The following is a 27,470-nucleotide window of genomic DNA, read 5'->3' on the forward strand; positions in this document are numbered from 1 at the left end:
GTACCCAGCAACTTCAGGTACGTTGTGGAGCAAACGCTGAAAGAGTTTTTCAAAGCGATTCAGGGCGGCAAGGACTCCGAGCAAAGCTGGAAGAAGTCCATCTACAAGGTGATCTCGAGGTTGGACGATCCAGTGCCGGAGTACTTCAAGAGCCCGAACTTCCTGGAGCAGCTCGAATGAATCAGGAGGTCGCGTGGCTCTTGCTCTTCGTGGTGCGCGGGCTCACCCGCGCTCGTCGGCTCCCGATAATCAGGAACGACTAACGAGGGAGGATCGCATCCGCCAGGAGGTACACGTCCTTCGCGTAGTGCGTGTTCAGGTATCCTTAAATAACATATCGCAAAACGAACGAGGGCTAGGAAGGGAGAGGAGACACGGACAAAGCCAAGGAACAGAGGCACCATCGACGTCCGAGGGCGACGTCAAGATGCCAACGAAGGATCAGGCTGTGACCGAATCACGAATCAAACAGGAAAAAAAACAGAAGAAACGTACGCATACACATGTGCATACACCAACACACACATACATACGACATACGTCCATTATAAAAAAAAAAAAAATACTGCGAGTCTACGGCTGACGAAACTCGACAGTCGCAAAGTGTCGAACGCTCATCGACGTTCCTCTTGTTTCAACTGAAGCGAGCACGAGAAGGTGATTCCTGGGACAAGACAAAGAAGCACGACGAATGCGTGGTCAACGAATGGCGAGAATAGCTTTTAGCGTCGATTTTGTCCGATCTGTTTGTAACGTAGAAGTAATTACTTCGTTACCGCCTAATTTTACATCACACGATAAGAATAGGGATTTAAAGACGATGACACTGTTAGAGTTGTACTCACAGAGAAAGATGGAGACTCGGAATGTTTGCGAGCATATCCAAAGATTGACTAAGTCTGAACGCCGCACGGCGATTTCTCTTCTGCTTCGAACAAGATCCGGAAGCGGAATCCCCGTGAACGGAGGAAGCGATGCAGGATGAGCAGTTTCTCCTCCTGCACCGTTTCTGTAGAGGAACATTTATGGATGAGGAGAAAACCTTGCGCTAATACTATTTCGAATAATCCTACATTGAACTTTGCAAGTAGCTTCAGTTTTGCGAAGATCGATACTCCTTATTAAAATTCCGGAAAACTTCTTATCGTCGAATGAATACCCTAATGGCAATTCATACTTCGATAAGAAGGCACTTCTGCTGCAAACCATAACATACCTTTTTCTTCTTACTTTCAGGAAAAATTAAATTTTCGATGCATCAGTTAAACATAGTCGAGGTTCGCCTCGGTACTTTCCGTCACCAAAATACAGTTATCAATTTTTCCCTATATTGTACATAATTTCGTTTCACCGCGTATAACCGACCAACGTGGTTCGAGATCGACGTGAAAATGCTTAGCTATTAAATTATTACTGTGCTTGAGAATTAGATGAGAAACACGGCGCGAGGAAACGCGATCGTGCGCACATCGATACCAAAGAATCGACTTCACATAAACCAAAAGCGTAACGTCGCATGAGTGATCGCTCATAGCGATTTCCGCACAAACAACCTGTTCCTATCTGCCGAGAAAAAGCTATTCCTCCGTCTTTTCCGTTCTCCCGCAATTTTTTCTTTATTTTCCCCTTTTCGCTCGCTGAGCATTACTTGTCGGGCCGATAAAGAGTACGTTTGTCGAGAGTGCATACGTTTCATTAAAAAAAAAAAAAAAATCGGTGCACGGGTCAATATACATAGCTGTTTTTATTAATGGTTGATTGTATAAACGAAATTAGGCTAGTCGTAGTGATTAGAGATTAGGAAGTAGTACGGGCGACGAAAATGCAAGTCGGATGCAACGTCTGTGTGAGGAACGTGCGCCGGCGGCATTCCAGCTGTAGCGTTGCAAACCAAAAGAAAAAAAAAAAAAGAAAAGAAAAGAAAGAGAAAATAGTGAAATGCTATATAATTGTGCGCCGATACGATAATAATTATAAATATTAGATTTCTAAAGCGAAAAAAAGAGACGAACGCTGGCGTGATTAAAATAGCGAAGACGTGCGCCAAAGAGAGTTGCATAACCGCGCTTCCTTTTTTCCGTTTATATTAACTACCCCTCCCAACCCATCCTATACATACAGACTCACGTACACGGACACGCGACACGTATGTAGCTGTACACACATGTATTAATCTACACCACGCGTTCACGCGCGCGAACGTGCGAGAAATCAGAGACGGCGCCCCTTATACTCTTACTTGCGATTTTCTTTTTTCGCTAGAAATTTTTGTAGATACATTACGAGATGGTATAAAAATATTAGAAATAATTCGAGTAGTAGCAAATGCACATAATTTAACTCTTATTTTTTCACCATTACTCTCGCTACTACGTGCACTATTATTATTACTATTATTATTATTATTATTATTATTATTATTATCATTATTATATTGCTATTATTATTGTATTATTATTATTAATATATTATTATATTATTATCAGACTCACTATTATCTATATCAATATGACAATTTTACTATAAAATGATAATAATTCTTAATTATTATCATCGTTAAAATTGTCACTTACAGAGGGAAAATTTTAGTTAATTTAAAATTAACCCTGTCTTTTTTCCAAATGCAATTTTTACACCGCTTTTCCGTATCAATTTTTATCTTTATCTTGTTTCAGCAAGGTTTCTTTCTCCGATTACCCTTTTCCAATTTTGTCAAGCTTATTTATCCCGTGCTTGACATTACGCTCTATTTTTAGTTATTATGTATATTTAGTTATTATGATAATTATATTAAAATTATGCCCCCCAGTAGTTTGTACCGGGCCATACACACACACACATACACATCTTTTTGCAAGCGGTGAGTCTTAACCTAGTCACGAGTCACTATTTTTTAATTGATTAATGATCGATTTATTGATTATTATTTTATTTATTAATTACGACAATAAAAAGAAAAAATAAATTAACTTTTATTTGCGTCTGATTTTGTGTAAGTGCTACTTCATTTTTATTTTCATATTGTTTAACCTACCCTTTCCTATATTTAGAGAAAATTCGACAATTGTCATGTATGAAAAAAATCTTTGATATATTCGGAACATTCTTGACTGCCAGGCTTATGATTTTCTTCTTTTTTCTTAGAGAAATGTAAAAAAATTCGAATGTCTCACTCGTGAAATCGCGATCAGCAAGTTCAACGAGGATGGAGACGAGTAGCCTATTTTAAGCCAAACTAGAACACGCGTTGTAGAATGGTAGAAGCGAGAACGAAATTTAAAAAATTTCAATTTATTATGTAATACACATTAGACTTTGGCCTAAAACTAGTAGCAACTCCTTCGGCACTGGCCTAAGATTTTGGTCTAAATGTTCATAATGAGAGACAGAACTAGGATAGTGAGGCAATGAATAAGAAAGGGAGACCATATAGAAGATATTTCGATATTATAAAAGCAGATTATGCAGGATACGCGTTATCTGAACTCGCTGACTCGCTTGTCGCAATCTTGGAGTGGCTTGACATTCGAGTCAAAACAATGAGCTCAGATAAAAAATTACAAGTTGAAAATTTATGTTAATATTATGTTATTTATGTTATAATTTATTGCCAATTATCGATGATAAAATTTACTTTTATATTTTTTATTTGCCTTTATAATTAACTTTATTATAATTATATTATCCAGATTATTTTAATCAGATCCTATCCCCTTTTGTCACCAATGTGTCACGATACATTAAAAGGTCATTAAGAGGCTCTGATTTAATGACACGCAAAAAATTGCAAAAAGCAATACTCGAAATTTAATCATAATATAATTAAGTTTTTACGTAATAATTGGTTTTTCACTAACAGAAAACAAATCAAGCTATAATACATTTCAATCTAACTTAACAATCCCTTTTAACAAATCTTTAATATATTTCTCGCGTTAAACAAGCTCCTCGAACCTACAAGCTTTGCGCTTTCACGTCGATACACGTTAACAGCATCTCGGTTAATTATTAATATCAATATAACGTTACATAATATTTTTGACATATTTTGACGACAGATATCAACATGAAATACAACTCTTGCCACATATAATATACGCTACTTCAATACCAACGCCAATGATGAGATATAACTATCGTTCTCATTCTCTTTTCTTCGATTGCACTGGATTTACGAGAAGTAAAATAATTTTCGTAACTTCAGCAGTAATCACAAAACCATAAAATATGTCTACAATTATTTTATCAAAATGAAAATAATAATTCCGATGTTTTAAATATTAGTATATTCTGAAAATAACCATCGCTACATTAATCCGACGCAACAAACCGTGCTACAATGGAATTTAATACTACGATAAGATTTTCTTTCTTGCTTTTAACAATTATTTTCAAAGAAATCGTAAATCACATATGTGTACGTATTACAACATGGATAAATCAATTATTTGGTTATTTCGATTCCGTACATTCTTCGCCACTGAAGTATGACCACAAACTTTGGAAAGCGGCAAACAAAAAAAAAAACTGAACGTAATATCTCCAAGGCTAATTTAAATCCCCAGTCGCATTTGTCGGCGGACAAGCTGGAACATCAGAGGAATTTTCGCTTATTCACAAAAAAATCTGGGAATTAGAAACTGTTATGACACTTAAGTAAATCTCACGTGATCCTTCGAAGCCATCTACAAATTCAAAAACGTAAAAATAAAAAGTCCGCTTCTTTTATTTCTCCGTCGACCGAGAATCAAAGCTCCTAGCGCGAAGGACAAATCGTTCTCTTACAGAGCAGATGTACTCGAGCCACGAAGAGACTCGAGACTCAGGAGAAAAGTATCTGGACAATGGTAACGAACAGCGACCGGTGGTTCACCGCGTTCGCCGAAATTTCTCTCATCGGATGGGAGAACTAGTCGCGCTCCTTTACCTCCCGATCGATGCTACTGGTCCTGATCTACTGACGCGACACACGTCGCGGGAATGGAACTGGCGATGAACGGCACGAGCGCGAAGAAAGGGGCGAATTCGCAACGACATTTACGGATGCGCGTACAATACATGAGAATGAAACGAACGTAAGAAGGGCAGACGGCGAGATCGACGAGCTGCGCAAGATGGATGTAGTGACGAAGAGACACACATTCCCGAAAGATTAGAATCGTTCACCTACAAAACGAAGTAAATGTAGGAAGTCTATCGACTCGCCGTTTATATTACATTTTATGCAGCGGGGCCGACGCACGGAGAAATGAGTACACGGGACGGAACGAAATTAAAACGAGAACGAAATACGAAGAGAATGGAAGAAATAATAAGCATACGTACATACCTAAACGCGTAAGTTTTAAGGACACGTAAGCAGAAATAAGTAATAGTATTTAACGTTAACACTTGCAAGCTATTAATTATTATATAAACGATTAACTAAAGATAAAGACGAGCGGAAGGTCGTATCACGCTGCAGAGGAAGAGGATACCTACTTTAAAAAAAAAAACACACACTAATAAACTAATTATTATTATATGATTATATTATTATTATTACGATCATTACTATCGGGTTTGAGATTAAGCCGTGATAACAAGAGAAATCAGTGAGAATGAGAGTGAGCGAAAGAGGTACCAGAGAGAAAGCGAAGGAGGCAGAGTGGGAATTCGAAAGCGAATTCATTGAGAATAATAATTCCTCAAACTATTAGGAGCATAATTAGGGTATATTTATTATGACGAGTGCGCGATTACGATAATGGCGCGGTAGTATACAGAAAGAGATAGAGAGAGAAAAGGGGGAAGATAAAAGGGGGGACTGGAAATGCACATTATCTCCCCCGTGTCGTTTCAGCGAGGCGGAAATCGCGTCTTTCGAATTTTCGCGCGCGCGATAGGAACGAAGTGGAGGAGCGAACCCGGGAGAACGACCGAATGTGAGAATGAGAGAGAGAGAAAGGGAAAAAAGAGAGAGTGAGAATGTGTAAAGAGAGTATGGGACTTAGAGCGTAAACTATGTTTCTATGTGAGATCGCGTGCGTAAGCCAAAAGAAGAGAAAAAAGAAAAAAGAAACTGATTGTTGACACCGAGTGAGCAAACTTTGTGTGATAATCTCGTAGTACACGTAGCATGTTAAGTCTACAATACATTTGGTAGGGGGATTAAAAGGTGAAAGCGACTTTCGAAAAGTCGGGCAGGAGAACGGGGGGAGTAAAATCCGACCGAGGAATCCGAGAGGTCTTCCGAGTCTCTACCTCCCCAAACGATGTTTCTAAAAAAAAAAATCAGCCGGGGGCTCCGGGGGCCTCCGGCGCGATCGACATATCACCGCGTTAATTCGTCATTTCTAAGTTACAGGGTGCTCGCAACGCCGTCGACTACTCCGGCGTCGCGATTTAACGTAGATGTACATTCAGTTTCCTCGATAAGCTGTCGAAAGCTTTACGTTGTCCCTTAATCGATAATTTCGTGTCCCGACAGTATGGTGCAAGACGAGAAGCCGTAGACATCCACAATATTTTATTTACAGGATTACAGCGAGGACAGTCGATACTCCTGTCTCGCGGCTATTCTGAACCTTTCACGGCTCACGTCCGTATTATTTAGAAGAAATATAACATTGTTTCATCAAAATATGCTAAAATATTAAACGAGCTGTAACTTTTTATGTTAATTAATTTTATAAAAATTTGTTTTGCACTATATAATGTCATATTACATATTTTATATAGCATCAATACACATTATAAAAATTTCAGAGATTTTTAAATTATTAATACAGATACCTTTTTTGGTTCAATTTGAACTTTTATGTTAGCTACAAATTCACTTGCAATATATGTGACGATTTCGTTTATCAATGTTAATATAAATCCGTGAACCGTGAAAAGTTAACATTTCAATGATAACAGATTTTTAATTTAAAGCAGACGTCGGGAGGCTGTGCATACTCCAGCTCCCGCCTTACCAATATTTCACAATAACGTAACAAACGTTTCTCGTCTTGTATCGAACGTCGATCGTCAGAAGTTTACGTCGCAATAATCTCGCTCAAGATTCAAGAGCGTCGAAGAGAGTACCTCTCGGAGAATCCGTGACAGTCGGGCGTTTAGGGGTGGGTGGGCGACGAGGGATGGAAGGGATGGCGGTTCATGGGAAAAAGAGAGAAAGAGAGAGAGAGAGGAAAAGATGGAAACCGACGAAATTATGGATGGTATAGAAGCGTGTAGGGAGCCAAGTGTCCTTGATGCGACCGTCGTTGAAGCCACGAAATCTCGCGATCTCAACAGGTGATCTTTTTTGTTCGGACGAGTTGAACCATGCAGGGGAAGATAAAAGCGGATCGAAAATAATAAGAGAGAGACGCATATGTATAACATGCACGAGGAAAAAAGTCACGACTGAGAAGAAATCTATGCGAATTGCGATTTCGGATTGAGTTCGGAGCCACGGGCAAAAGACGTTCGGCGCAAACCGATCCTAGCTGAGAGAGTGAGAGATGACGAGCGAAAGGGTATGAAAGCGTGAGTGAATGCGTGACGGATGCAATAGAGGACAACGAGCGAAAGGGACGGGGTGAAAGACGAGTCGAGAGACGAGGAGTGAATGAAAACTAAAAAAATTGCTAAAAAAAGTGAAGAAATTATACAGAGAGCGCCGACCTCCTTGACTACCGGGAGGTCCGCATATATGTATTGTAAAGTCAAGACTAGTAAATGATAAAATTAGGAAAAGCGAGAGTTTTAAGAGGAGAAATTATTAGGCCAGTTTGTAAATGTAAGTTATTACGGAATTTTCTCCCCTCCCCACCCTTTCGTGCACGATACTTTTGGCAAATCTTTCGCGAGCGTGAATGCGGGATAGTAAGCGCGGATGTGAGAGAAGACAGAGAAATATTTATACATGTGCGTGAGAATCTGAGGTTACGTGTGACACGTGTGACGAGAGATCGAGGCAGGAAGAGAAAAAGGAGCCATCGGACAAATGGTCCAGCACGGTCCGACATTCGACTCAGAGATACAAGAGAGAAAGAAAGAGAGAGAGAGAGAGAGAGAGAAAGAGAGAAAAAGAGAATCGAGTAGCAGGTAAAACGCGCACAACCATCGAGAATGGCAGATATCACAAATGTCATTATCCATCCAACCCTTCGGCCACCGAGAGTATGAGGAACAAAGAGTGTAGGAATAATGAATCTTGACCAAATCCTGCTTGACAGAAAATTGGATTATTCTGGTCTGCCTTCGCTTCCACATGCTATATGTTATTTTCATATATATACGGCTTCGTACTATATACATATTACCCAATCGCTCGCAACATGCTCGCAGTATCCCCATGCTCATTTCGTATCTATCATCTGACGGGTTTTCCGCTAACGCGTGAAGCTGCTTCGAAACGAGCATCAACCGTTCCGTATTTAATGGGAATATTTCTTCTTACCGTCTGCGATTCTTATTGCGACCCTGCGTCGCGCGTGAATCAAGAGAGTGAAAGATAGCGAGAACGAGTGGCAAAAAGGAACGAGAGTGTGATTGTATGCACGCGTGTACCAAGAGAAGCACACACGAAATGAGAATGAGAACATGTAATGCCTGTATTCCTGGAGTATATTACTTGCGCATACGTCTCAACCAACAGTCGTGTTTAGATTATACGTATTATCGTGTAGGGAATCGTAGGTGTATTAAGACAAAAAAAAAGAATAACTTATTTAATAATGAAGAAGCAAAGAGAAAGAAAGAGAAAGATAGAGAGAGAGAGAGAGAGAGAGACGAGGACTAGCAGCAAGCAACAAACAACAGTAAACCTACGTTGATGTGTGAGGATGTGAGCTAGATCGCCGCGTTGAGTCTAATAAACTCCTCGGAGATGTACAACGCAGACCCTCCAGAATGAGGTGAACAGGCGCACGACTGTCAGCCTTGTCGGCCATCTTCGTCACTTCGTCTAGATTGGGACGATCAAACGTCGAACGTTCGCGTCAATTAATTCTGTAGATAGCAGCAACGAAAAACTCTTCCTCTACATTAAAGTAGCACGGGCAAAAGGTTCGAAGGATGATAAAATAATGTCTCCTACGAACGACTTAGCCGACGTAACGGGGCACAAAGTGGAATGACGAAGTTGGCGACTTGCTCGGTCGGCCGGAATGTCTTGTAAGATATTGTGGGAATTGTTTTTCTGCGCCCCGCGAGTCCGTTTTTTCGGTCCAAGACGGGGCACCATTCACACAAGCCAGTACATTTTAAGTCAGAAGTTCTGTCTTTACCCGCTGACGCTCGCACCGAATGTGCGTGAATCTCAATTGTTTCCGATTCGTCAAATACTCGTTTTACAGAACGCATAGCCACCGGACGGCCCCGATACAAACAATTCTATACCAGTTTTCATTTACGCAAAAGTCACGTGATAGAAGAAGCCTAAAATTGCTGCTTACTACTGTTTAGATAATAAAACTTCTCTTGGGACTGCTGTGACGCACCAAGAGGTACTAGATAAGTGTTAAAAAAAGGGCATATTTGAGAAAAAGGAGAGGAGTACGTGAGCAGACTGTTAAACGCACAAATTATTGCAAAGAGCAATCATATTTTTGTCTCGACAAATTTAGCATTGGCTGCTTCGTTCACGTGACTCTTAAAACCGGGTTCAGTTGCAATAGTTGCGCCCCAGCAAGCAGTTATCGCGACCTCGCGCCAGGTTTTCACCGCGCGACGCGTCACGCGATCGTTCACATCGGGAGGGCCCGCTCAGGAGAGACAGAGCTTCCGGCGAAGGAAAACCTGACTACTTTCATACATGCATTACGATGTTTGATGGACTATACCACTTTCGACGCGAGAATTCCTTTCGTACCTTTTACCGGCGTTTTTCTGGGTTGATTTTTTGGCACGAGGAACAATTCTGTTCGTTGATTGCTAATCTTCGGTTGCGCACAAGACGACACACAGAGAGTAGGGCAAGGAGGCGTATGTGCGTGTACGTGTGCGCGCGTTCGCGAGTCGTTCTTTCGGATGCCAAGTTCTTCGAAAACCCGTATAGCGCACACGTGCGACGCCTACCTACGCCTTATTGCGGCGAAGAGTGAAAAATTCCGTTTTTTGGCAGACACCAAAAAAAAGCAGCTCTTAAAATAAAGGCGACGCGCGAGAGGACGTGCGGCGAGTTGTCGCGCGTATTCTCGCGCGCGCTCGAAATCACACAACAGATAGTGCTCAGCAAGGCGATAAACATCGATCGCGATGCAGCACACCCACACATACGCGTACATCCACACATACATACACATGTACACACGCACGAGGCACACACAAGGGACTCACACGTACATGTACACGGACACACGCAGTTTCGGCCAGAATCTAAAAGACACATCAAGGAAAAAAGTACAAGTTTATCACGTTGCGCCTTAACGTTAAAATTAAAAGTTGATCAAAAGAGATGAAAAAAGTGAAGCGTATTCTTAACCAAAATCGGCCTTAGTATATACTTTTCCAGGGCACGTGGAAAGCACAGGACGGGCGACCTTCCCCCTCGACCTATTTCCACAATCCTCACTCTTTAGATTAATATTTAAAAAAAATGATATAAATATATAATATATATAATATATATACACGATATATTATATTCCGCCGGCGGTGGGAAGTTTCGAAACCTCGCAGCTAACTCAGCAAACCACCGAACCATCGAAAGAAAAAAAAATTAATAGATCTCTGTTCCCGCCGCGTCAGGTCGGATTCGAAATTTTCGCGGTTCGTGTCCACGACGACGAATGGGGGGGCGAAAAAAAAAAAAGAGAAAAGTGCGGCGTCGTGGACGCGCAACCCGTCCTTCAAGCCCCTACCTCCCAACGCCCGGAAAGTCGCCCGTCCCCGTTTGCACGTCCCGCTGTACCCCCACGCTCCCCGCAAGGTGTTCCCCTCCAAAGGAGAAAAAGAAAAAGAGAGAGGTAAAAGCTAAGCGAAAACACAATTATCCGGCGAGAAGGCGAGCCTTTCTCGCGCATAGAAGAAAAACACTTCCTGCATGTAATTAAAGCGACGACGCGAGTGGACGGGTCACCCGGGATTAGTGTAAGGACGCTCGTTGCTAAGTAAAGCAAAGACGATGACGTGGAATGGAAGAGAGGAAGAAGCGGAGAAACAGCTTTTGATGCGGAAGTTGGACGACTGTCGACTCGCCGTTCCCCGCGACCGGGGCGTGATGGCAGAAAATTCGCAGAAAATCCGAGAGATTCGAAGAGCGATGATGCACGAATAACCCACGCATACGCGCTAAAGGAGGGATCGGTCGCGTATCATTATCTCGTCGCGTAGAGATCCGCGGTATTCCTTGCCATCCATAATCTCTTTTCACGAGCGTATCTTCGTGAGACTCGACTGTGACGACTGAGGGAGAGAGAAAGAGCTAAGAACTGAGGAAACGTGATCGTAATTGATCTGCATTGTACGCCGTATGTACCAGAGAAAAGTCCAGCGCAAACGACGCATTCGATGAGGCTATGCATGCGACGCGCGCAAAGTACTAATCACAAATATTTCACATGGGAAAATAAACCGCTTTGAAAAACTTGGAATGAATAAAGCCACGTATTTAAAAAAAAAAAAATTTATAAGCGCGAGATATATTCATCGCTCGAGTAACAAAAAGGATCGAGAAGTTGAAATTGATATTTGTTTCGAATCTTTCGCAAGAACGTTCGCGTTATTCGCATTTGCACTTCTTCACCACGCGGTCATTTTAATTATCCAGCCAAAGCCAAACGCGGATCGCTACAGAGTCCAAAAGTATAACCACGAAACCAAGATGATAATAAAGTATGACTAACGCTGTGAAAGCAACAACGGCCGTCGCCGTTTCGGCGACGGCTCTCGACGAATTATCCAATTACCACGATATAAGCACGACGATGTCATAAATCTCGATAATTTCAAGCACTAAAGGAACACAAGGCGGTCCGTAAGATAATACCGTAATACAAAATGTAGAATAATCGACAGATCAGAATTGGGCACGCGAGGTAATAACCGATATTAATATACGCGCACACAGCATCGCAACGAATACGTCGAAAGGCGCTCCCGGAAAATACGATGTGCCTCGACCGGCCCGTAACGTCTCGCAAATTTGCAGCTTTCCTCGCGCAAAGTCGCGATTGCCGCTACCACTGTCCGTTAGATCGTATCCGAGGCGGGTGATAATTACTGGGGGACTGCTACTGCACATCCGGCTAATCGTGGATATCGTCAGCACGGAGATTATTATTTCCCCGCAAGGAACGATAACAACGACGTTCCGTTGAATGACGGCAATAGCAATCAAATTCAGATCACCACACGTCACCGATCAATGGACATTGGGCTTATTGTATTAATCGATACTTCACCGACGATCCTACTTTCACGCACTTGTTTCACAATTTTACCACACCGCTCCGCCAGACCAGATAACGTCGAGCCGATCGACACCGGTTTTTTGTTGCCACACTCACGTATCGATGGTTCCTTCGTTAGACCGTCAGTCTCCGTTTTTCCCCCCCGCAAAGAAACATACGGACTTTACGACAATGTGTAGGACAGAGTTAACGCAGCGATTAACGCGCGTCCCGCACGATATGCGATGCGTCGTGCAAAAAAAATAAATAATTAAAAAGGAGGACTACTTTTGCAGCGTACACGCACCTTCTTTCAACGACACAAGCGAATCGATTTCCTCGTTGCAGAGTGCCATAGTATATGTCGATTGCAGAATAGCAACAGTACTCAATATGATACCAATAGTAAACGACTTAAGTTTCCAATACGCTGTACACGCAGTACATATCCTACGATGGACGGCGATTTTAGTAGTGCGCGGCGGCATTACGATTCGTAGTGATGCGCATCGTACTTCCGAGGACGAGATACTGGGAAGGACCGGAAAAAAGAGCAGACGGGCGAGATCGCACAAGCACGAAGAACGAGATAAAGTGCCACGCCGGGACGAGAGAAATGATCGCTGGTCCCGTCAGATGAGCGAAGCATACCGGACGCGTAATATGGGAAGAAAGAAAAAAAGGAAAAAAGGAGAAAAAAAGAATGAAAGAAAAGAAATAGAATAAAATTTTCACACATGACCGTGTGAGCCAACGCAGGCGAAGTTAAAAACGCCCAAGACATTGACATATATATTTAAAAAAAAAAAAAGAAAAGAAACGAATCAGACCTTGCCACTTGCAATTCGTTGAAGACGTGACGCGTTCTAAGCAATTCGCATAACGTAGGAAAGTGAAAACAAAAAAGAGCGGGTACGTAAGAAGGAGAGAAAGTACGGGAGCGAAAGAGGAGTGTAAAAGGGAAAGAAAGAGAATGAGTGAAACACACGATAAAGGAAAAGGAATCACTGGAGATCCGCTATTCGACTTTCTGATTTTTCGCAGATTTTCGCGCGGGACAACAGGTGCGTCCCTTCCGAGACATCAACCTGCCCCCGTGACAACCCGCAGGAGCCAGCTCATCCTCCCAACGCCCCTCCCGTGATCCTTCCCCACGTGAACAAGGTTTGCTTCCAATCCGTATGCGTTATCGAAATTACCTAATAAACTATAAACTACCTAACAATAATAATTAAACGATAAAGGGGTTAAGAGTATCGATTAATTGAATTATACCTAACGATTAATTAAATAATTAATGCGTAATGATACATAACGATAATACGATTAATGATATATAGTATAAACGGTACGAGGCAACCCGGTACATGGTGGCTAAAAAACCATCCACCGAGACGGGACCGATTCTGCCTCGTCGAGCGTGAGGGGTGTATCGACCGTGCGTGGGACGCTTTTACAGCGGCTGTTTTATCCGACTACCTTGATCCGAGCGTGCGGATTCGCAGCGGGAAGCCGATCGATACACTCCGTGAAGATCGGACCGGCAGGATCCACCGCCGTCGGAGTGATCGTTTCTTACCCATCATTTATACGCTAGCTTGTAACTTGAAACTTAAGTATAATGAGACACACACGAGGAAGAGAACACACACACAGCATTAATGATACATAATGATATGATTATATTATTGATATAACTTAACGATTATGAACTATCCTAGTGGTATTATACGACGACATAGTTGATTGATCTGTTTAATATTGAATGTCTGTAGATCACGGAGCGTTTGGAACTCTATGCTATCCATCGAGAGTCCTATACAAGTCCACCATATTCCTCGATACCTCTCCTCCTACCCCCAAATTCGCCCCAAATCTAATCCCTCCCTCTCTCCCGCACTCACAAAAAACCACCCAAGACATCACGAAACTCTTAACATAAGTGGACCGGAAATATTATCCCATACTTAAAATAAAAACAAGATTGGGTGCTACTAAAAAAAGAACCATATTGAACCGTTAAATTCGATAAAGTTAAATATTGACTAAAAATGTAAAAAAAAGATGTATAGAGTGGATAAAATAACCCTCCGTTTGAAACGAGAAAACTGGAGTCAGCGCGGAGGTGCATTACGAATCGATCATCGCGAAAGGAGAGTGCAGGAATCTCTGTTACAGCGTATACATTCGTTTCTATAGAAACCGCGAAGCGCCACTTTTCTATGAGAAGTGTAAGAGACGCCATATCGTTAAAACCGGTTTTTAGTTTTACGCTTTCTCTGCCAATAGAAGCCAATAGAAAGGCCCACAATACATATTGCCGGCTACACTGGTTTTAGGTTCTAAATTTAATCAATCCACGCAGCCACAGTATGACAGTGACGAAGAAGCTGCTCACAGCTTCTCTCCTCCGTCTCTTATGCTGAAAGCACCATAGATGTGGAAACGCTTCGAAACGGCAAAAGATGAAAATAATTCAAAGTTCGTGGCACGTGACATATGCTAACTGACAGCGAACAAATTTTCAGATAACAGTTAATCACGTATTCTCCTGAATATGTCGCACACCTGCGACGTAATCACAATGGAAAATATTCTTCACACATACAAGCATTTGATATCGCAGTGGCATATAATAATCACGTGAATATAACGAATCGGAAGAAGGAAGAAATCTAGAATTCCCGCTAGAATGAGAAAGACGAATGCCCTCCGCGCGCGAAGTATCGTTTGGAAGAAAGCGAAGGCCCGAAACGCAGAAGAAAGCGAAGCCTAGAAGGGACAATTCTGTGAGAAACACTACCGAGCCCTCTGCCTCTGTTTTTAAGCACGCGTACCATGTGACGTCCGTCGATGAGAAACTTCGCATTGATGATACACACACGCATCGGGACACTATAAAGATAAATAAAGTTGAGAAAAAAAAATGGGCAGTGTACAAGCGCGTCCGCCTTGGACGTGACAAAACCGTTCTTCTCGATCGACGTCCCCGACCGACAGGTTCGCCTGATTGTTGAGTTTAAGTTTTCTAGTGAGTACGTAGACGCATGGCGACTGGAAGACTCGAGCCAGGCGGTGCTCGTGCTGGGCGAACGATTTGTTACCCTTGAATCGCCGCCTCGTAACGCACGACGCGCCGCCCCTCACGATCTTCCCGATCGCCGAGATTTTTTATACATTCCGCAATAGTTTAAGTGTCGCTTCGAATTATCGAATGTGTTTTTTCGTATTTAACGCTGTTTTATTGCTAGTAAGTCTTTCTGAACACGCTGAGTGTCACACAACCGCGCGCTTCCACTTTCGAGCACGTATTCAGCTCTTCGTCGTGACGCCTCCACGTTTTGTATAAATAATAAAGTAGCTAGTTGCGTTCCGTTGTTTCTTTCGCTTGGTTACTTAAATCGTTGACAATCGTTAAGCGCCGCGAGGCCGAGCCATTATGACGAAGAATTAATTGCTCGTTCGTTACGTTCGTTCCTCGAAACTAGTTTATTAGCTCGCGCGGAGGAAAGCGCGCGTTGTACGGCACTCATTAACCGTTTGGAGAAATCCGTGAATTCGGAGATATCCACCCGACTGTTGTATAGATTATGCCGTTATCAGAGGGTGCCACGGACAGTAGGGGAAAGCAGTATTATCAATTTACTTAGGGACGACCTCTAGGAGCCACGCATTAATCGCGGAACTGTAACACGAACGCGTCGGTCGAACGAGAATGATTGGCGGTCCTTCTTATCGGGAACTTTATCGTCCTTCTGACATCGACAAGTATTATACGTTGTGTATAATATTTCAAGGACGCGGAAGATGTATCGATCTCAATCATTCAAGATCGATCGAAGCGACGGCTTCCGGTTCTACGCTCTTCCACGCCAGTGAGCAATGTTTCCTTCTCCGACGAAATTTAAAAAAAAGAAATGCAGAGGATAAAAGAGTGATACACACATAAACGTACACACACGCTACACACGCATCACGATACACGCAGGCTCTTCACGTTTTTTATCCCAGTGCCTGGAGTTCGCGCGTGAACGGCTCGACTCCGATCGTCTGTCGAAGATCACGTTGAACCGTGTTAATTAATATCAAGTAACTTCAGCGTACACGCGACAGGCACGATCGAAGACAATCCACTCGGGATTATGCGATCGCTTCAACCGGTTTTAAGTTTATCTACCCTCTCACAAGGATACAGCGGAAACACAGGTATCCCGATGTGATCCGCCGTCGACGACTCCGGCGGTTACAAAAGGAGAACTCGTAGCAAAGAATACTTTCGTAATTATCCTCTATATACTCAGGGAAATATTTTTAATATTCTTCACCGGATAATAAAAATGCCTCAGTTACAGATAAGCCATATAAGCATACATATGTTCTTAATGATTTACACGCTGATCCTTGTGAGCCGCAATAAACTCAACTGCATACGTCTGCTCTATTATCCGACATCTCAATAGAATCACCGGTTTTGATTATCGAAATTATCACCGAGGCGCGACGCGATCTTCGTCGGAATCACGGAGTCGTTGCCGCGAGACTTACACGCGCGCGACTGCGGGCACGAAGTACCCCGAAGACAATTGTGTTTGGCCTGGGCTAAGTCAGGCGAGCGTCGGGCCGGCTCTCAATTTTGAAATAGCCATTTCGACTTAAGCGAAAAAAATGAACAGACCCCCAAAACCCGACGCAATAGACGAAGGCAACCGGATCAAAATAACCGTCACATGAAACAACAGTTTCTCGCGCGGGGCCCGGCCGCGGCTGCCATCAAGATATCTCCGCTTAATATTACACCCCTCCCTTTCCTCCCCGCCTCCCCCCGCCCTCCCCCGTCCTACCCCATAATTATCCTTGTGCTAGCAACGGGGGTGCATAAGGCCCCCGTGAGCCCGCAGCAAAAGTTCGCCAGGCGTGCCGCGGCCACGTGAGTTACGTGGATTCGGGTCCCGCGCCCATTCTCACTCACAGCACACACTGGGCCGACTCGTCCGATAGAATGTGCCTTCAGTGTTGATTTTATACGAAAAAAATACTAAAATTATACAAAGGGGCCCGACATAGACCGAACGCCCACCCAAAGCCTGACTGGTGCTCGCCCGCTGCCCGTTTATTTCATCCTAAGCCGGATATTCATACAAACACACATAACACGACACGCGTACAGGACAGAAACAGATTTACACTATCGCACGAGGGACGATCGCCGTCGAGAGGACCGCCGCTGTCAACCGGCGCCCCTAAGATCAACGCCGTAGCTCAAGGTGCTAACGAAACGACGAGCGTAGCACGTCGCGTCGTCACGGAAAAGGGGGGAGTTCTCTAAATCTCTTTGGTACACTGACATACACGCGAACAGCAAACGTTCGCCGATTACTGTAACTCGTATCGGGACCATGCGTAAAATATATCAAATCGTAGTGAGACGTTCTGTTGTTAATTCAACTATTCAAAAAAAAAAAAAAAAGAAAGAAAGAAAAGAAAAAGAAGCACACCCGGAGTGGTCAACGTCGCGCGTTTCCGGACGAATCCGCGCACAATACCACGATGCCTCGACCTCGTCTTGGCGCGCAATTAGATGTGCGCCAAACGAGGCCACGGCTATCCCATGGGCATTATCGTCCTCGCGTGACACGCGTACGCTTAATAAGATACCTCCGAGACCAGGTGCGCGAGCTGTGCATCGCGCACCGTAGTAACGCATGTATCGCGACGTATGAAAGCTTCGTGTACAATTCGCCGGGAAACGCACCCGAAACGCGTCCTCGGAAACGTCCGTCCTCTTGACAGGATCGTCCGCTCGAAACGATATTTCACAAAAAAGAAAGAGAGAGAGAGAAAAAAAACGAGAAGTCACGCGTCCACGCGTGACAAAGATGCCACATGTACACATATGTCCACACGAACACACAAACACGAATATATAAGCACTCGCATGTACACGCTATCTATCCACGCCCTATGGAAATATTTTGGTTCGTGCAAGGAGTTCGGAACGCTGCTTTGCACCGATAATACACACGTGTATTAATTAAATGCAATTACTATGCGATAAGTATAATTACATAATATATATGTGTACTATGGTCTCTCCCACTCCCCATCAAAGTAACCCGCATTGCCGCGTGTCGATCCCGCGCGGCGATCGACGATCGCCGAGAGACGCGCGGCGCCGCGGCGCTCCGATCCGGAACCGGATCGGGTTCGCATCCATTTCGGAATCGGGCGACACGCCGCGCTCCGGCTCTCACGAGATCGTCGTATCGTCACGGGCCGGCACACGGCGCTACCCACATTCACCGATCCCCGAAGCCCCTTAAGACTTCCCAAATACAAGCGTAGAATTTAACCACATTAACTATGAATGACGAGAGCTACGTAAGAGCTAACTAACTAACTACAATTAAACTTACTTAATTATTAACAATTAAACAAACAATAAAGCAGTATAAACAGTAAATGCCCAGTAATCATTGAATTGTGTGTCGACAACTACATAACTAACTACCTACCGTATATCGAAGTAATAGCCGTATGTAAAAGGAAAGAAAAAAAACTTGTATTCTACCAGTTGTATCAGCCAGTCCAGTTCTAATAAGCAAGCGATTAAAGGTAACCCAATACCCGGTTTTAAGTCCCGCTCATCCCCTCCCCTCCCCCCGTCCCCCTTGGATCCTTCTTCAGTGAATCATTCAATTATCCCCTTTTTATCTATATTATAACCGTCTCAGCCCGATTACCCAGTTATACCCAGAGATCCTTCCCCCGAATAATTACCTGTGGATCTAATCGCAAGCCGTCACCGTCAACCCCCGCCCCGCCCCGCCGAACTCCCGTTCAATCAATCCTCCGGAATATAATCCAGTCAGTATAAAGAGCCCGCCGGATAACGTATTTATCATTAGTGTTTTTAGTAGACAGACTTGTAATGAAAAAGACTTCGTTTACGATTGTACGCACACGTGTGGGGAGACCATGTAACTTTAGCTCCGCCGCTCATAAATGCCGCCCAAGCGCTCGCGATCGGCGAGTCGCGCCGGTTGAATTGAAACCAGCAGCACACTCGCGGCGATCGGCTCGAGATCTCACGTCGCGGCGACTGGCCGTCCTCGCGCGGCCGCCCTCTCCCGCGTGGGAGACCTCGAGTCACGAGCGTCGATCACGGTGCGTCTCCCGCGACGACCCCCCACGACGTCCTCGAGCACCGATCGCGAGCGCGGACGCGCGTAACGCCCCGAAATAACAACCACCAAGCTGGTGTTTAGCAGCTAGCGCCCCTTTCGATTTCCCCATAACCAGTGTCCCTCGACGTCCTCTTCACCCTCGAGCCACCCCCAAATCCATGGAAAACACCAACCATCCTCAACTAGCTCACCCTTACCAACCACCTCCCCCTTATCCAATCGCAACCCCTCGATTCCCTACGTGTTGTATTATCCGTTATTTTCGATATAATATTATATATAGTATACTAATGATATTTAATGATAATACGACGATGATAAGGTATGGGAGACGTTTGGTCACACACTAGTAGGACACCACACGGATTACGCCATCCTCACACGACCATTTGATTGACACAGGACAGAGACATTTTACACGAGGACACGTATATACACTGGCACACGCATACGCATACGTAACACAATAACAGGTACCAACAGCAGTAATAGACAGACGTAACAGCAGAAATAAAAATTGATAAACAGAACACTAGTTGCCGTGCAGTTTGTGAACAAAAAAAAAAAAAAACAACAATGGTAACCTACCCGCGGGTCCGCTTCGTTCTTGCCCCGTGAGACTGGGTCGCGCGTTCTCCGCGCGCGTAGAAAGGAGAGGATCGTTCCCCAAGGGCGGTCCTCGCGTAGCTTCGTAATCGTCTCGCCGCGAATCTCTTTTTAGAGAAAAATCACACTGACGAATCAATGCGACGGCAGTTACGGGGAGACGCGCGCGACTCGGGCTCACCGATCGGGGCTGAATCTGCCTCAAAGCGTAGCTGAACATTTTTGTACAGGACTTAAACAGGAGATGCAATTAACTGGATGTAAAATCTTGAGTTACAGAGCAGCACTATACATACCACACAGATGATGTATATATTTTTACGTTACAGAATAATGCCTGCGCTTAACAGACAGGCGCCATAAGACTGGTTCTCATTTCCCATGACAATGCGTATATACATGCCACATAAACTTAACAAGAAAAAAGATCCTATATTGTAATGATAAAACTTAATGATATTTGTATACAGTATACCGCCTGGTGCCGCCGCGACACGGCGACCAGTTTAACACACACGCCATGGTCAACGAGACTGGGGCCCGCCCGCTCGCAACACAGTGAAAATCGGATGAGGCTATCGGATTCGAGGCGGCTCGACCCGCGGAACGGGATCGGAGAGTCGGACGGGAGATCCCCTCCCATCCTGGCTCGCTGGTGAAAATCAAAATTCGATCGAAAACGATCGATGCGTGTCCCCCCCGATGCGCGAGTCGAGCGACCTCTCGAATCGAACCACATGCATACACGGCGTGATTACATAACGTCGTAAAAGCCGTGCGTAACACGGGCGTAGATGGAGAAAATGGAGAAGTAGAATTGGCCCACGAATTCGCGATAACCCGTGCGTTTTACACACCGTGGAAATTAACATCCTGATTTTCTCATTAGGCCGTTATGCCCATCGAGCTCTATTAACTCGTGTTAAAAAAAAAAAAAACAAAAACCAAAAAGAAAGGGAAAAAATGGAACAACGGTAGCGCAAACCGTACCGTCGGCTGTTTGCGAGGACGGTTGCGAAAGGATGTAAGACGATCGCGCAGCCCGGGAAGTGTTGCCTGCGGGTACCCCGACAGAAGCATAACGCGGGTAGGAGTTTCTAAACAAGAACTCCCGACGTGTCCGAGTGGCCACGCGACTCGGCACGCGGGAAGGTCCTAATTTTTCCAAAAAAAAAATAAAAAAAAACAAATTTAAGAATAATAAACACTAAATCCATACTCCCAAGATCCGTCGACGTTTGCGCGATCGATCGAGTCGAGTGTCGACGAGGACGGCTCCGAACGTCGGACGTATACCACACGACGCGCGGTCGATGCCTCTCGGTCAACGAGAGAAATAAAGAGCAAAGTACGGGCCTAAACGACGAGAGTACGGTACTCCCGCGATTCAGCGCGCCATCGATCCTCCTCGAGAGCCTCCTCTCGTTGTCGATCGGTCGATTTTGGCGCTAATGGCCGACGGATGGCCGGGAGATATTCACGACACACGTTTGAGTTACAGTGCAAGCGAACATCTGTAGAGCCATATACGTATAGTATGTTGTTGTATCTTAAATGATGAAAATGATGACAATTAAACGTAGTAAGTGTACATTTTTATAAAGGTCGCGGTTGCATTTCGAAAGATAAAAAAAAGAAATACGTTAGATGCGGCAGACAAAAATAAAGGGGCGACATATTTGTAGCGAGGATTCATGATAATAATATTAATTTGATGAAAAAAAAGGAAACGAGAGAAAGGGAAAAATCGAGCGAAAGATAATAGATGACCGTGAGAGCGTGATAGTTGCGCAAGAATGAGAGAAAAAGGGAAAGAAAGAGTGAGAGAGAAAGAGAGTGAGTGATGTTGAGAGCGAGAATGCGGAGATGTGCGACAGTGAGAAAGTGATAGAATGTAAGCGCGATAGGACGTGAGCGAAGCGAGATGAAGGGAGGAAATGACGAAATGTCAACAGAAGTTGAATCCTACTATCGCGATTGACGGCTTGGTCACCGGCGGTCCCGTCCGTAATGGATGCAAGTAACGTTTAGATGTATAAAAAGGAATTAAAAGATATCGACTTTATCTATCCTCTCGTGGTTTTTAGGATGTTCTAAAAAAAAAGTTATTGTAAAAAAAAAGAGAGAGAGGGAAGACGAAAAAGCTGTTATAGAGGGGGAAAGGGGAATAAACGAGTGCATTGGGATTCGAGCGGGTCTTAACGAGCGTTTTGTGGCAGTGTGTACTTTGGTGGAACGAGTAGTCTTGTGTGCGAGAGGTGACGCGAAAAACCGAGAGAAATTTATTGTACATTTTCGGGAATGATTCTCGGTCGCCCGGTGACCGCGCCTCGATCTCGATGCGGGCTCGGAATTCCGAGAGCGCCAAAACGGATAACGCACGCGAAGAGAGACATATCGGTTGATCCAGAGCGAGGATTTTCACTCGCCGTTATCAGCGGACGATCGGGACCACGATTGTGAATGTCTCTCCTCGCGACGGCATCCAAAAGACACCCTAGACTTTCACTTCGCGGCCCACAGGTCGCGTGCGACGTTCGCGGGATTTCTCAGGAAGGGGGAGTCGAAGGGACAAAATCGCAAACGCGTTAAAAAAGCAGGAACACAAACTCTCTGTCCCTCTGGCTGCAGTTTTTGGCGCTCCCGTGCGTTCGAGCTGAAACACGCTTGTTTCGATTTCGAAAAAATCGCAATTATGTCTTTTTTATATATTTTTGGCAAAGATACGTCGATACCATTTAGGCATCACAGGGGGAAAAAAGAGTTAATACAAGTGGCGTAAACGAAAATGACAAGAGAATCGAAAGCGTATCACTTCCGGCGTTTGTAAAAATTTCGTCAGATCGGAAGTTTACGGTGACGAAAGATAGAGTGGTAGGAAAGGTGGTACGAAAGAGAGAACGAAAAAATGAGAGAGAATTGTGTATGTGTGTGGAAAAAATGAGAATGCGAGAGAAAGAGGGGGAGAGAACGGGACAGGAAAACGGTGGTAAAATAATATTTAAATATTCGTATCAAAAGAAAAAAAATGTGTAGGGCCTCGAACTACTGGCGACCGTATGGAACAAGAGAGATACGAAAAAGTTGCGAAACGATAGCAAAGAGAGAGAAAGAGAGGCCGAACTACTAAAAATATTTATAATATATGGCTACAAGTACAAATTACTTCGATTACTGAGCGTAGGTGTATTGATGTGTGAACAAAATTTGGTTGGCCGATGACCGTTTTTGAAACCATCATACTGCGTATCAAAGTATGTAAAATTTATTGAATAAACGCTAGCGTATTATGATATAATGTAATCTAATAATGTAATATTGTAATGACGAGTCTAAATGATGATGTTACCTTGAAGTTTAGGAGCGCGCGTGAGAGTGCACGTGAATGAAAAAAAGAGAGAGGACAAAAGAGGTTATTGTGCATACGAAAACAAAAAAAAAGACAAATTACATCTTTATAACGATTATCGGTATGATTACTATTATTATTGCGATTAACTATTGTCAGTCATCCCACTACCTACGATTATTAATATTGTTCGTTGACGATTTAGTCCATTCCCTTCCCCCATACTATATACATTACGTTATTACTACCCTATCGTGATTATAATTGTCACCGTTATTACGGCGATTGAGAGATTGTATTATTGTATGTACATGATGCGTTGACAGCGAAACGATATATAAGTTGTTCACAATTTCGAGACACATATACGTTCTTGGCAAACTATACAAAAAGAGACGAAAAGATCGACTTGAGCGATTAAAGTGAGAGGATACTAAGATCGATTGATGCAAGAGAGTGAGGTTGATTACATAAGCGAGAGAATAAGAGCTGTGGTGAGAGAGAAAGAGACGCGGAAGAATGAACTGCGAAAGAGAAAATGTACGCGAGAAAGTGTGAAAAGAGAAAGATGACGGCGCGTGAATGCGTACATACACGAGTGCATGCGAGATTACACAGGAAGAGTGGTTGAAATTAAGAGAGAGAAAGAGAAAAAGAGAGAGCGAAAGAGAAAAAGCGAGAGAGAGAGAGAGAGAGAGAGAGAGAGAGAAAGAGAGTATGCGAGCGACGAAGGTTATCGAGGGAGAAAATTCATACTAAAAAATTATTCGCACGGGGGCACACGTCCGAGTGGTCTGCGCAGCGTTCGAGATATATATATATACATATATATATAGAAAGAGAGAGAGATAGGAAAAGAGAGAGACATGTGCAAGAAAGGGCGAAAATTACACACTCGCGGTATTTCGGTCGCCGAGCGATGAAAATAAAAGTTAGGGCTAAGGGATAGCACGAGGCTATTTTCCGAATCAAAGCGAAGATGAAAGAGAAATTCCTATAAGCTCGCCCGCATCCGGCAGCGACGCGCTTCCCGCGCCTCACGAAATTCTATTTTTGTAAGCATATTTCTATAAAGGTATACTAACGATACGGCAAAATTTATTATTCCTAGTGTGGTGAAAATGAAAATTGAACGTTTAGATTTCGTTAGTATAGTGTAAAGATGAAAAAATTAACGATGTCTAGGTCCTATTCGTGTACTTAAAAGTGAACTATAAGGAGAATAAAATTATATCGTCGGCGGCGTCGTAGGTTGTAAAATTGTACATAAATTATTGCAAGAGGAGACGCGGTGGGTTGCATCGCTGGCACGCGCTGCGCGGCTAGTTTTTCTTGTATATCTTTGGCTAAATATTAAGGGAAGCTACGTGAAAGACACCTCTTTCGGCACGGGAGTCAAAATTCGCGTCTCGTCGCTGCGAAAGGCCGTCGGACGAAACCCCGGACGTTCCTAGATATTTATCGCGGCCGTGAGACGAAGAGTGATTCGAGACTATTTCGTCGCGAATTAAACCTAGAAAAATATTAAACGAAGAGAAAAAGAGAAAGAGAGAGAAAGAGAGAGAGAGTGATAAAAAGTGTGTGTATGTGTGAGAAAGAAAGAAAGAAAGAGAAAAAGCGTGAGGAAGAAAGAGAGAGAGAAAGAGAGAGAAAGAGAGAAAGAACGATCGCCCTCCCTTCTCAAAGCCCGAGAGTGAATTCGACGACGATGCACTGCCGCTTTTTGAAGCAAAGAAACAAAATAATATATATAAATATAAATATATTATATTATATATAGATAGATAGATAGAGAGAGAGAAAGAAAGAAAGAGGGATAGAGGCACCAAAAATGGCAGAACGATAATCGTGCGAAATTCCGCGCGCGGCTGGATGAAACGCGGAGGGCGCCTCGTGCGAATTTCTTTCGTTTGGAATCTTGATTTAAGTTTGCACCCCTCGCGACCGATATCAAGAATTTTTTCGTTTATCTTAGACAAGCGGCATCTTTTTGGCGTGTTACACATTTCTTTTTCATTTTTTTAAATTACAACACCACATATAATATTTTCGGAGACTATTCACCACAAATAGAAACAGAGAGAAAGAGAGAAAGAAAAGAGAGAATGAGAGAGAGAGAGAGAGAGAGAAAGAGAGCGGATGGACATTGCTGTGAAAAAGAGAGGGAGAAAATTAGCGAAAGAGATAAGAGCAAAAGGACGACAATAGGCGTACACGAGGGGACGCAAAGGAGGATGGAAGCTATTGACTACCAACTTGAAACGTGGGATCAAACGAGAAAACGATTGTGATTTTCGTTCGATCTCGCGTGGTTTCCTTGCACCGAGTAGACTACAATTCTATAGAAATACGCGAATTGAGTATCGATAGAAGAGAGCGCACGCGGAATGACAGAAAGTAAGACAGAGAGGGAGAGAAAGGCGGGCGGGAAGAACGTGTGTGCGTGTATATGTAGCGAAAGGAGCGCGAAAGAACGGGAGAGAAAGAGAAAAGAGCGAAAGGATACGAATGAAAGAGTGTGAGAAAGAGACTGAGAAAATAAGAGAGATGATAAGAGAGAGAGAGAGAGCGAGAGAGTATCGTAGTACACGGAGACACACACATATACACATAGCCATACACGTGCAAACACATGGAAATACATACAAATACGTACACGCAACATATGAAACACAAGAACACGCAATATTATATATATACGACTCCATAGATGATGGCGCGGCACACTCACATAGTGTCTCTCGGATTGTTCCACAAAACTTTTCATTCGAGTTTGCTTCAAGAAACCTTCTGTTTTCTAATGTATGACGTGTTGTTGTCGATATATAAAATAAACTTAATAAAAAAAAATAAATGCGGTATATGTCTGGCAACCTTTATTTCCCCTTTCCGAAGATCACTGACCTAAAATAAATCCTCATATTATTCATGATTCGTGATATTAGTACGCGATCGCGTTTCTATGAGCGTGGAAAGTTTCCATGTATGACGAACACACGGATCTCGACAGTCTTGCATTCCTAACATATGCTGATCGACTATTTGTGTCATGAGAAAGACGTATTTATATATCCCAAGGACGGTACGATCCGCTGATAAAAGACGCGCGAGAGCAGCAAAGTTTCTACTTTGATCCATTTGGCCGAGTCGAAGACGGGAGCAACCTGGCGGATGCGAGTCTTCTCGACTTAGCACCCTTCGAGGTAATGTCGCGTACTATTTCTCACACTTATACCAGCAACTTTCGAGTTACACGTGTGTGAAATTTTAATGCAAAAACTTTTGAAAGGGCAATCAGAACGGAAGTCGATACGCACGCCGCTCAAGCTACGCCAACTAAATCCTGCTTTATAGATATATATTTCAGATAAAAATAACATCTTTATTGCCAAATAACTTTCCCTCGGCTTACGTTATAGAATAAAGATAAATTTTTCTGAACCTCATGTCCCACATATTTCCAAAAGTTTTAGAACTGCAGGAAATACTTTAACATTATATAAAATGGTTTTTATTCTCACAACAGACTGTAATTTAAATATTATTAAAATCCTTTTCCAAATTAAACGTAATGTGTGGATAACTTTTTTTTTTAATTCATCATTCAATATAAAATTAAAAAATATCTATTAATACGTACATTATATCGGAGAAAATACTAATAACGGAAAGTTAATGAAATGCAAGGTGGGGGTCCCTCTTAAACGCGAGCGGACGTTCTAGCTGAAAAACTCGGAGCCGGTACTCCGGTCTTCCGAGAGACGGAGTAACCGAGAACCATCCTGAAGCATGTAAATTCGCTTACGCATCTCGAAGGGCCATCCACCCTACGAACAAACAGCCCGCGCGAGAGAAGGAGAGACCTTATCCGGCGCGCTTCATTAGATCCTCAATGAAATTTCAACACTTTAACGCCCCGGCGAACCGAGAAATATATAACCAGTGAACTCGTTTTCACGCTCGACTGCC

At 43.5% G+C, this 27,470-nt stretch overlaps 1 protein-coding gene across 2 annotated transcripts in view; it reads left to right on the forward strand.

Annotated features, from left to right (window-relative positions):
* The window catches only part of LOC105834122 (homeobox protein prospero), a 53,119-nt gene extending 27,147 nt beyond the window's left edge, over positions 1-25,972 (forward strand). The window contains exon 5 of one of the 2 annotated variants that reach the window (XM_012676369.3): positions 1-180. In XM_012676369.3, coding sequence (XP_012531823.1) covers positions 1-180 — 180 coding nt within the window. The other variant, XM_012676366.3, reaches the window with a different exon arrangement.
* Positions 25,973-27,470: the final 1,498 nt, after the last annotated feature.

Source organism: Monomorium pharaonis, chromosome 7 (assembly GCF_013373865.1).
Source record: "Monomorium pharaonis isolate MP-MQ-018 chromosome 7, ASM1337386v2, whole genome shotgun sequence".
NCBI classification, from domain to species: domain Eukaryota; kingdom Metazoa; phylum Arthropoda; class Insecta; order Hymenoptera; family Formicidae; genus Monomorium; species Monomorium pharaonis.